The sequence below is a fragment of the Centrocercus urophasianus genome, unplaced genomic scaffold (genome assembly GCF_019232065.1).
Source record: "Centrocercus urophasianus isolate 14NV4802_14NV808 unplaced genomic scaffold, USGS_Curo_1.0 seq_20, whole genome shotgun sequence".
In the NCBI taxonomy this organism is placed as follows: Eukaryota; Metazoa; Chordata; class Aves; order Galliformes; family Phasianidae; genus Centrocercus; species Centrocercus urophasianus.
Genome location: NW_024884756.1, coordinates 18,598,291 through 18,610,475, shown reverse-complemented (window position 1 = coordinate 18,610,475; position 12,185 = coordinate 18,598,291). Strand labels below are relative to the sequence as shown.

At 41.0% G+C, this 12,185-nt stretch overlaps 2 protein-coding genes across 3 annotated transcripts in view; one reads left to right on the top strand and one right to left on the bottom strand.

Annotated features, from left to right (window-relative positions):
- Positions 1-7,409, bottom strand: part of ABCB11 (ATP binding cassette subfamily B member 11) — a 61,530-nt gene extending 54,121 nt beyond the window's left edge. For both annotated transcript variants that reach the window (XM_042821951.1, XM_042821950.1), the window contains exon 1: positions 7,259-7,409. The gene's annotated coding sequence lies outside the window, so the exon portion shown is untranslated. The remainder of the gene's footprint in view (positions 1-7,258) is intronic.
- LOC122162246 (retinol dehydrogenase 7-like) lies at positions 4,800-12,145 on the top strand. The gene is made up of 5 exons (XM_042822391.1): positions 4,800-4,845; positions 6,022-6,339; positions 7,885-8,143; positions 10,617-10,777; positions 11,610-12,145. Exons 1-5 carry the CDS (start codon positions 4,800-4,802, stop codon positions 11,855-11,857), a joined length of 1,032 nt encoding a protein of 343 aa, XP_042678325.1. The 3' UTR covers positions 11,858-12,145.
- The last annotated feature ends 40 nt before the right edge of the window (positions 12,146-12,185 follow it).

The window sequence follows — 12,185 nt, the reverse complement described above, 5'->3', positions numbered from 1 at the left end:
AAATAAAAACCACCCTTACTTCTTTCTTTTTTGTTTTTGTTTTTGAAGTACAGCATGCTAAATCCTTAGGATCTCTAATGTCCAGGTCTTCTCTGTGTTGCAAAAGGATCCATAGATACAAAACTACATCATAGATATGACTACAGGAATCCAATACCTGCAGTTTAGGTAACTAAGAACCACGTATTTTGTTGAGTTTTTTTTTGTTTTTTTTTTATTTCAGACTTCAAGTCTGAAACATTGTATATTTCAGCTTAACAACAACGGCTCTGTGTTTTGTGAGGTGCAAAGCAGCTCTTTTCTTGCTCGGCTCCTGACACAAGTGCCTGCTATGATCTGGCACTGCTGCAATTCATCATGACAAAGTCGCCACAGAATGCAGAGGTCTAATCTCAAGTCTGCAGCTGCACATTGCTCAGGAGTTGTTTCTTACTCCCATGCAAATTGGCCAGTGACAAGAAAAAAAACATTTTCCCCACGCTGATCAATTCGCATTAACACAGCCAAGCTGAAGAGCAAGCTACCCAGTGGCTATCCTAATATTGCTGGTTTTCAATTTAGATTGTTTAAAGCTTCTAAAATACTTTTTCTGTTTTTCTCAGTGCAGCTTATTCTCAGTGCGGTCATCTCATTTATAACTGTTATCTGAAAAAGTCATTCTTTCCAAAGCAGATTTAAGGTAAATAGCCCTGAACTAACTATTCCTACCGAGGCAAATAAATAGATAAGATGTTTTTCTATAAAGAAAAGTAATAGAAAATCAGTGTAAGTCAGAGCTGCCATAGCTGTCTGGGGTGTTACTGGCTCACCTGACCCAATTCACACGAGCCATTAGCTTTCCAGGTAGAGCTCAGGGTGTCCCTATGACTGAAATTTGTGGCTCCTGAAGAAGCAGCAGCAGCAGGCCCTCATTACGTGAACTTAGCAGAGAACTTGGTGTCATTCTCACAAGTCTCTTTCTCTCTCCAGAAGTTAAATTATATTTTTCCATCAAGGTTACACAACTGACATTGAATAGGAAAATAAAGTATAGAATGGCAGCGGCTGCTCTGATCTGTATCAGGTTTAGGGACTGAAGTTTGGTTGACTTACATCAGCCCTTGTCAGACCACAGGTCCACTGTCAGCTGCTGCAAGACTACAGCACTGCAGCGATTAACATCTGAAGTAAAGTTCAAAAAGAATTTGGAGCAAGGCACACCCGCTGTAAGTATATTATTTAGATTAGGAATGCAGAAAAAATATCAATTGCTTAATGTATTCCCAAAGTATCTTTCTTTTTACAAACAGCCACATTCTGGTGGCATATTCTCCTCTGCAACCAACCACCTTATTTACTTGTATGCATGAAGAGTGGGGGAAAGGAGCTCTGCTTATACATTCAGACAAAGAGCAGAGGGATCAGAAGAGCCCAGCAGACTTTGGGCCAGTCATTTGTTAGCATTCTTAGCAGTCATCATATGTTAGAGGTTTTTTTCATAAAAACTGTAGAGAAGAGCTTCTAGAATTTGAACTTTTATTTGAAACACAATTTATTTGTTTCATGTACCATAAGACTGCCCTTGGACTAGAACAAAGAATTTTGTTCCTGCAAGTTGTTAAACACAAGGTATTTTCTTCAGCCTTTGTTCCAAAAAAACTAAGTCCTATCAATAACAGCTCATTCCATGTGCAGGAGTAAAGAGAGAGGTCTGAAATAAGCCCAGTTAAATCAATGGAAAGATTCCTGCTCATTTCAACACAACACACAGTAGTTTAGTATTCCCTAATGAGTCTTAGCAGTCCCCTAGGCTCTACAGATGACTATATATAGCCAGGAAAGCTTATGCAGCAAAGGGAGGATATGCTGAGATGGAGCTTAGGTGGAGGATTAACAACAACTAATTCCCTAAGATAGAAGCACCACAACACAAGTCATTATAAATAGCGAGGAGAATGACTGTGCTCGACAGCCATAAAACCATCATGCTGAATTTACAGGTTTTTGTGAAAACTGTATCATCGTGCAAGTGTCGGTGCACAAGCTGATGAGTTAGCCTCAAGCAGTTTCTACGTTCTGACACCAAAATAACCGGTGAAGGCCACTCATGAGAACCTGGAGGTACATGGTGAGCTTGCAGATGTCTCCCCAGAACGTGAGTACCAGCACAAGAGCAGAAATGGTATCTAACAGTGTGCAGAATTCCTTATATGCATTTGCAGAGTGTTTAAGAGGACAAATTAAGCATTTGGTTTTGAGTGCACAGATGAGAGAACATGCAGTCTCTTCCTTTCCAGTAAGGATTTTAACCAATTATTGCTTATTAAGCACCTGCAGGGTCTGAATAAAATGCTAACTTAGTAATGTTCTTTAGAACATCTGGAATCTTTCTCAACTCCTTTATTAATTACTGGTTTGGTCACCAAAGGGTTTAGAAGGCTTTATTTGCCCTGGCATGGTAAAAAATCTGAACTGCGAGCACTACAAGTAAAGATACTGAGAAATCAGCCCTCATTTAACCAGACTGACTTCACGTCCCTGCAAAACACTCAAGAGAGTCTGGATATGTATTTCTTTTAAGATGAAAGATTAAGGAAGATCGTTATCTGCTGACCTCTGAACTGCTGTTGTCCTCTTTACACAGCTGATAGGAAAGTAGCCCTTTCCCATGAAACACAAGTACAAAGCCCTGCACACACAGGAATAGCTCATGTAAGAGTGGGAGGTGTGATGCGTTTGTGCCTGAGTACATGTTCAGTTTGTTAATTGAAAACGAGGCAGTTTGTAGCACAGGCAGGGTGACTGATTATTAAAGTTTGTATTGAACTGTACTGTACTGAACAGGGCACAGCCTGACAGTGGAACCTTCCCCATGTGTTCCACGAGGCTGCTCCTGAAGAACAGAGGCCCTGCACTTCCTTTGCCAGCTCTTCCTCTGTGTGGACGGTGGGCCAGGCCACCCCACTGCAGAGCACTGACTTCTGCAGGGTTTGCACTGTGAGCACAGTGCCAGAGGAAGGAATCCCAAACATATCCAGACCCCAAACCTCCTCCAGCCTGAGGTTCTCTGGCACAACTGCCAGCATTGCCTGCTGTGGGAGCAGAACAGTCTCACTCCCTGAAGCAGGGTGCTTCAGCTTCCCCTCTGCAGAGAAACAGAGGGATGCTGCTATTTGCAGTCATCTGAGTACCTTAAAGGGCTCTAACAGTGTAGTCACACTGCTTTTCTTTAAAACCAATTGCTTTTATAATGGCACTTGTGTGTGCACAAAAAGCCAAGCTCTATTGCAAGAGTTCTCAATCTGCCAGGCAAATATCAGCATTTTAATGGAAGGTAAAACTTGCCTTTAGCTATTTACTGGCTACACTGGTAATAAAAATTCAATATTTTTGGAATTATATCAAAGCTCTTGAAATATCATGCTGACATTTTCCCTAGAAGCACACTCTTTGCTACTGCAAGAGCTACTTCAAAATTGATGTGCTGCTGGCAGAGAAGCAGCATTTAGTGCTACACAATTATCAGACAAAAACTATTTCTTGCAACATTGCACATTCACAGAAACAGACTATTTTCTCTGAAGAAAATCTTAACTGAAATTATTTCCTCTGATTCTGACTCCAGATTTCTTTTACCAGATATGACATCATCCAGCAGAATAAATTCCAGCACAATATTCCTACAGAGAGGAGCCCTTTGTGCTGCCCAGCAGCAGATGTCCACATGCTTTTGGACACTGAGAGCCTGTAGGGAGCCACCTGGTGCAGATGTGCACACAGCCCAGCACCTATGGGATGGATGAGCCATGAGGTTCCACACACAGCACAGCTGTCTCAATCTTACAGCTCCTCTCTTCCAGCTGCTGCTAGCAAAACTTAGGGACTGATGCTAACCAGAACAGTTCCATGCATTTCTCTCCAAGGAGTAAATGTGTACCCCAGAGCCCAGCCTAGCCAGATGTCTCCACAGAGACCCTGTTGCAAACTAAAGCTGCTTTCCAGCAGTGCAAGCTCTTTGCCCACCATTTCCCATTAGTAGCACAGCCAACGAAGATGTAATTTACTACTCTTGTTTCCAATTAAAAGAATATTTTCCCAAAATTTTTAATTAGGTCATTTTATTTAGTATTGGGAAAAAGATTAATTAAGTCCTAAAATGATGCATCACAGGACTAGATTGCTGGGTAGCTATTTGATTTATGGACTTGGGGTTACAAAAGTCTGCTGGTAGCAGCTTCTCTCTGTTTCCAGCTTCCATTCTAATCCAGCAGTCATTGCCTGGCACATCACATTAACTCAGAGGTCCATATCCATGGCTACAGAAGCATGCAACTATTTAAAGTAATATCACTGCGTGGAACGTTGTTACTCCTAGATCACAGAATCACAAGGTTGGAAATGACCTGTAAGATCATCTAGTCCAACCATCTTCTCATCACCATTGCCACCACAAGCACTAAACCACATCACGAAGCATGTTGGACACCAGACACCTCTTGAACACTGCCAGGGACGGCGACTCCACCACCTCCCTGGGCAGGCCATTCCAGTGCCTGACCACTCTCTGAGAGAAATAGTTCTTCCTTATGTCCAACCTAAACCTCCAACCTCATCATTCATCAGCTACGTGACTGATGTATTCAATGAGTCCAATATTCACTTACAGTTTGAGACTTTGCCCACTCCTACTTGATTAGACGGTGACTTGATTAAAATAAACCCAAATAATTCCTAAAGCCAGTAGAAACAAAAGCACCAGAAGAACAAGAACACCACTCTAGCAACCAGGTCTTCCTTTACCATTAGTGTTTTAAGGTAACATGGATTTCACACGAAAATTAGCCGAACCCCTAACTTCAGACAGCTGTGAGTTACAGAACATAAAAAAACACAGACCAGCTTTCTCTTCAAGTACTTCCAGGATTTAAAAATAATAAACTCCTTCATTTTAACATGACTGTTAATTATTTGAATACAATCACATGTTCCTTCTTTGAATATAATCACTTGTCTGCACCCGGACCCATACGTAGGCAGATAGAGCCTAAGTGACTGTTTGGTACTTGTAAAAAAGTTTCTTTTTAGCAAGACATCCAGAAAATGCTGACCATCTTTCCCATAAATGTGAGTTTAATTAAATACTTCATCGCACAAAGAAAATACAAACACAGTAACCAATTGTGAAGACTTTCAGATGTCGATAACTGCATGCTACACTCATAAAAAAAATATTTGTAACAAATAAAGAGCATCCTCACTCCTGCGTTAGGGAACTTTGTATTCCCTCCATCTTTTTTGAGAGCAGCACAGCACCATGAACACCCCCATTTATTGATGCAAACAAAGTTCCCATATAATACATCTTAGTTCACTCTGTATCAGTGCTAGACAGGCAGTGAGGAAGGAGTCAGAAAGCCCAGACATTGCCATAAGGTCTTTCTTGTCTTAGGAATGGAGAGTAAGTAGCTTACTATGATGCAGCACAAATCACAGAACAAATTAGAGCACCCACCACTACAGCTTGGATTTCTCTGGACATTCCTAGGCTCTCTCTGCTTCCACACTAGATATTAGAAGAGCAGACCGTTTGGCATCATGTAGACAGTCAAAAAGGATTATCCTTCTTCCCAGAAAAACCACTCTCTTTCCAGTATTAGCACAAATAATTGCCAGTTTCCTTCCTACAAAAAGTCACCATCAGACACTACTGCGAGAAACCATGCAGCCATTCCTTTCAGCCTGAAATATCCTGAGAAGATGGGGCTGACTAGGAAGACAGGCAAGTAAAATTTGAGAACAGTGAAAAACTGTTGAAAAGGAGGTCAGGAGAAGGTTTTGTCAAGTGAAGCATTAGTCATGGATCACAATCACATTGTGTAAAAGCTCCACCCATGCTCTCTTACAGTGAGCTGGATGGAGTGCAACCAGAAACAAAGCCCCTCATGGCAACTGGGTCTTAGGAAGTTGGGGGATTGGCTTAACATGTTTACTTTGTTGCATTTCCAGATCACTAACACATTCCCTAATAGCTCTCATTTTCAGACTCACTGCACATAGTGATTCTGGCTTCCATACTTTCTCTCATCATTTACTGGCTCATCAGAGACCGTCACAGAGTTAGAAACCTGAGTGGAAAGTATGTCTTCATAACAGGCTGTGACACCATACTTGGAAATGCACTGGCCAAGTGGCTTGACAAAAGAGGATTCTGTGTTATTGCTGCATGTGCCACTGAACAAGACGGCCAAGAATTATGGTCCTGCTCCTCACTCTCCCTGAAGACTGTGAATCTGAACTTGGCTGACTCCAGCAGCATCACCAGGGCTGTAGAATTTGTGACAGAGGAAACGGCAGGCAAAGGTAAGTGGAAAGGTCAGCTTGCAGAAAAATAATTCAGTACAACCAAATGTGGTCCAGCTAAGAGTTCTGGAGCCTCTCTGCTATCTACAGATGAGTTTTTCCTCTTACTGATGAAACACATTCCCTTTTCAGTTCTGCCACTTCTCAGCTCAGAAAGATTTTCTCCAGCTTTTGGGCAATTTTGCCAGCAGAGTGCCTAGAACTACAGCTGTTCAAACCAGATCATTCCCTGATGTGTTTTTCAGACTTTTTGGTGCAGTTGGAAAGTCTCAGCAGGGGGAGGGTGCTAACCAGTACCAGAAAGCTTTCTTGTCAGTAAAGCCAGCCCAGACAGTTAAAAATGGCTGATGCAGGGCTCCTACAGTAACCAGAAGAGTGTTTTTGCACGGCTGAACAAGTCTGATTTTTGTAATGCACTCAGTAACAACTGTAATGACTGTAATATCTAAATTCTTGCCTTTTCAGCCAGTTTTCGTAGAGTTGTTACACAGGTAGCTCTTAACATCTCTCTGAGCACTTAATATCACTCATTCACCTCTAAGCACTTGTCTAGAACAAAGAAGAGTTTGTCCTTGGATACCTGTAAGTTGAATTAAAAAGGCATGGCTGAAGTGTTGTTTTTAGCACAGGGTGGTAAATATATTGACCTGTGACAACATACATGTTTCTTTCCTGATGCCAACGACTTAGACAGGGCATTGTTAACAGCAGCCAAATGGGATCAAGGCAGTATAACTACCAGCTGTACTACATAGTTGTATCAAATATTCAGTAAGCTGATAAATTAATTTAGTATCTAGAAAAGCAAAATACAATATCTTCTACCTCAAGGGGACTTTCTTCCTTCATTATGCAAAGTTTCAGACCATCCTTGAATACAAAGAATAAGAGCAAAATCAAAATAATTATTAGACCTTACCTTCTCAGAGAGGCTGATCTCACACAGGCTTCTGCCTCCAGGCTGTAGAAAGCAGCATGCTCCTGATCAGGGTAATCACTGCTGTCACCTTCTTCTGAGCAACTCTTTACAGAAGCAGTGCTGAACCTTCGGCCTCTCCCTCCGGGCACAGGCTGTCCTTCCAGAAGCGTCACTATTTATCTAAAGCTCTTCAAGTAATTTATAAGGTAGTAAAGCAGTATAATCAATACACAGGGTTAAGCTAACATTTTTAGAAGCATTGACTAATTCTTTATGTTTAGTTTAGACCTTTAGACCCCAGCTCAAGTAAAACAACCTTTCCACTTTCACACAGCGCTTAGTTTTTACAAGAAGATAAGTGCACATTAGGAACCCGCATACCTGAGTAAGTAATAAAGGTCACTATTACATCCCATTTCTCCAACCGAAAATATTTTCCTATCTTATTTTAGAATAATTGCCTAGGATCTTCTGCACAGGTGTACAGAGTAGACATCTACAAGCAGGCTCTAGACTTCATCCCACTGAAGCTTTTGCCAAGGCTGTTTGGATCCCAATGCTACATAAGAAACCCAACGGTAAGATATTGTCACATACAGAAATAAATAATTTTGGAATCTTCCTAGGGCTTTTTGGCTTTGTGAACGCTGCTGAAGGAACAACATCTGCAGCACCAACTGACTGGCTGAGAATTGATGACTTCCACTCAGCTCTGAACGTTAATCTACTGGGATTGATTGAAATCACGCTCAAACTTCTACCACTTCTGAAAAAAGCCGAGGGAAGAGTAGTCAATCTAATCAATTCTAACGGCTTCACGGCATTTGTAGGGGGTGGCTACAACTTGTCCAAATGGGGCATGGAATCTTTTTCCGACGTGTTACGGTGAGTAGTTAGAAATACATGCATGAATCCAAGAACAGATTCTAGATGTGCTGAGGGAAGAATGCCTATATGTTTGCCTCTTCCATTTTGTCTCTGTTAATTTTGCCTAAGGAGCAAAAGGAAATGAAAACGGTGATGGTCACCTGTTTTGGATACTATGAACACAGCCACCAGGAAACTGCAATGGGAAACATTTGCCTATGGCTAGCACGCAGCTACAGAACACATTAACCTGCTGCATATATACAAGGGAATCAACAGTACAGCCTAGCCAGGTCAGATGCTTCCTGAACACGTTGTACGTAAGGTTCACATGCTGTTTGATATGCACCAAATTACCAGACGTAGGTACATGAAACATGAGGACCTTAGACATGTTGCATTTGCCTCATAAGAATTACGAAAGTGTACATGCAGGTACTTCCAGCTGGAGCCTGTCTGAATTCCCTTTTGATAGTACGGAAATTACAAACAAAATCATGTCTCATTCAATATTGTTAACCAAGAGGAAAGAAACTACCTACCTGAAGCATACAGATACACAGTGATTTCAAATGGTTTGTACTGACTGCAACACGTAGAAGCATGATAGCTTAAGCACAGCAGTAGATACAATTATGGCAGTTACGGTTGTTTACATTTGGTAGGTTGTGTGTGACAAACAGCAGTGTACAACTATAACACATTTAGTAGCATGCAATCAAGGTAATTATTAGCAGCCTGGTGTTGTGATTCTGATAAGCACGCTCAGATCCCTGAGCTCTTAATAAGCTGCTGAGGTTCTTCTGCAGGTTCTTCAGAGGCCACAATTAAAGTACAGGTGTGCTACGTGTATTCCATCTGGCAAGGCCAGATGCCTTGGAGAAGACATTTGACTTCACAGCAGGGGTCTGATTCTCAGACACTTAAGCCTTCAGTGTATATCCTTTTCTGCTGGTTCTACCTCAAAGGCCCTGAGTTGCCTTTTTAAGCTCTCAGAGATCAGTGATTGCTCTCTGCTCTTCTTCCATTTCTGCAGACTGTCCCTGCCTAATAGTTTCTGAAACCAGCACACCAGAAAAAGTCACTCTGGCACCAGGTTACAGTTCTCTTACTAGGGAGTTCATCCAAGTCTATAAACTAAAGTCACCGCGCATTTGGCTTACTAATGTCTTATCATAGCATTATTACATTCTCCACCGTAAAGACTATTAATTCACCAAGTATGCTCATGCAGCAATTAGAGAAAATGACTTTTTGTCTCAACACATGCACTGCTAAAGGTATTTGTGCAGAGCTGGCATTTCAGTTCCCTTTCCCCTACTACTGTTTCAAAACCTTCAGTACTATTAAACTTAATGCCGGTATTTTTTGCAGAACAATGGTGAGCAGAAAGCCTTATCTGCACATGGGCTCAGTAACAGAGTACTCTTCCCTCTCACTGAATAAAGTTTTATCATACCCCTTACTCATTATTTGTCTATGCAATAACAGTAAAAAACATCTATGTAAAACTTTTCCAGCAAGTAAAACACTCTGTATGTTCACAACAGAATTATGAAGGACTTATGCCAAACTATTAATCTCCTCTGTTACCAGTTTACAATCTATTTCATTTTGCACTAATGCTTCACAGCAGTCCGAGCTAGGTGATCACAAACAGCAATCAGATTATCAAAGGTATTCATTACTTCAGAAAATTAAAGTGAGCAGCCTTCACTGATACTAATTGTGATGTACTGCCTCAGGTTGACTGAGGAGCAGACCAACAAGCCAAGTCTTCACAAGGTCCACGAATGTTGGTTGCAAACAATTACGAATGCTTATACAGAGAACCATATATTCCAAGGCAATATAATAAAAACTAGTGGCTAGTGTACACATGGTCAACTTCTTTGCATGCTTTGGAATCCAGCTGCTTGAGTCTTTGAAGCTATCTGATAGAACAACGATGATTTTCATTCTGAGGGTGTTGCATTGCAACTCAAATTTCATAGAGGGAACCACGCTGCCAGAAAGCACTCTGACCTTTACTGCACTAATGCTTAATCATTTAACCATAGCCATTTCACCATAAGGTGCAAAATAAAGTCCTAACCCAATTGGAAATTTTTTCTCGCTTTGACTTTTCACTAAGCACCTTAATGATCTGTTTCTCCTAAAAGCTGATGTGCTACAAGAGTAGTTTAACCAGATAGAGGTGGGTATCACATTCTTTACACCAGTCCAAAACAGATCACACAGAAAAGCTGCAAATCTACCTGATGTTGCTTTAATTGTTAGCTGTGTTCTGCACTTTTACAGTGATAGGTACAGCACTGTGATGCTAATTTGAACATCTCATAAAATTATTCTAACATTTGAAGACAAGAAACTCTCAAATACTAATTAATGTGACAGACTTTCAACTTACGTATGTTTAATGGCTATGCCATCATTGGGTGTTCAGAGACAGCTTTCTGGGTTTTGTTTTGTTTTGTTTTTTTTCTTCTAGGAGAGATATTCAGCACTTTGGAGTGAAAGTAAGCATTATTGGGCACAGTTTCTTCAACACAAACATTAATTCAGGAATCATGGGGAGAGACCTCTTAAGACTTTGGAACAGACTGCCTAATGAGATCAGAGATTCCTATGGAGAAAAATACTTTTCTGAATGTAAGTAGGAAAAAGAATGTATGAAGGCTCAGGGAAGGATATCATTAATGATTCTAATTACCAGAAAGGGGGAGTACAGAGATAATGGAAGCTTGACTCTTCAGTGGTGCCCAGTGACAGGACAAGGCAGGAAAATTGGAATACAAGAGGTTCTGTCTGAACATCAGGAAATACTGAGTGCTGGAACAAGTCACCCTGATTGTGGAATCTCCCTCCTTGGAGATCTTCAAAAGCCTCCTGGACATGATTCTGAGCAACCTGCCCTAAGCAGTCCAGCTCGAGGAGGGCTTCAGACAGGATGACCTTTGTAGATCCCTTCTGACCTCAACCACTCTATGATTCTGTGAATGTTTGTAGGATTTCATAAGCTTTAGTTAGGAGTTCATTGATGTTCATCAATGTGTATGGTAGTGTATGGTAGATGAGACCAGTTCTATTGGTTCCCCTGGGAAATCAGTGACATGTGATGGTGTCCCACCATCCTTATTTTCTATGTACTTCAGAGGCAGAATATCTAGGCACAGGAGGTTTAGGGCTGTGATCATGCACTATGTTTATGGCTTAATGATAGCTGAAAAGTTCTGCTGCACATATAGTAGAAAGGATCTGGCTCAGAATGTGGGCCAGATTTCTCTTTACCTGGTTCTTTGGATTCCACAGCACTTCTTTGTCTCTGCTCTGCTGCAACTATACCACTTGCAGTACTTGACCCGGCAGTTTAAGACAACCCTTATTATAAATCTACAGAAGCTGTAGAAAAACCTGTAAATGAAATGAATCCTCTCACACAGAATGTTGCATAAATACTTCCAGTTTGTTTTCTTCTTTGTAGATAGAAAAGCTCAAAGATCAGTGAAAAGACTGTGCAACTCTGATATTTCTAAGGTCATAAAATGCATGGAACATGCCCTGCTAGCAAAGTACCCCAGGACACGATACGGAGCTGGATGGGATGCAAAGTTCTTTTGGCTGTTCCTCTCCTATGCCCCGAGCTGTTTATCTGACATGCTGTTTTACATGATGTTTCCAGTTCCAGGAGCTAGTGGGAGTTCAGTCCCTGGAGTTCTAATCAACATTTAGTACTATAACCAGCATCAACTCTATGGAAATAACTCTGAATCCTGAATCCTCTCATAACAGTTGACATCTCCTCTTTACAAGTTACTAGACTGCTTAAATTTCCTTCAGAAAACACTTCCTCCTACTTACATGAAATTTCAGAGTTTGTAGATAAGACTCGTAAACCTACCATGCTTTTTTGTATCCAGAGCTGATACATCTGTAATATCTGCATGCAAGCAAAGTTCAGCTATAAATCTGGTTAATACTACTCATTCAATAAAAAATTTGTTGCTTTTCTTATTTAAATGAGAATCTGTTTTTCACGTTGACTTCACCAACATACACG

What these genes read in the sequence shown, in the direction of transcription:
- LOC122162246 (XM_042822391.1), top strand. Translation starts at nt 4,800, where the DNA reads ATGGATTTCACACGAAAATTAGCCGAACCCCTAACTTCAGACAGCT. An exon ending in ACCCCTAACTTCAGACAGCT is followed by an intron (nt 4,846 to 6,021) that starts GTGAGTTACAGA and finishes TCTCATTTTCAG; the next exon opens with ACTCACTGCACATAGTGATT. An exon ending in TCTTTTTCCGACGTGTTACG is followed by an intron (nt 8,144 to 10,616) that starts GTGAGTAGTTAG and finishes TTTTTCTTCTAG; the next exon opens with GAGAGATATTCAGCACTTTG.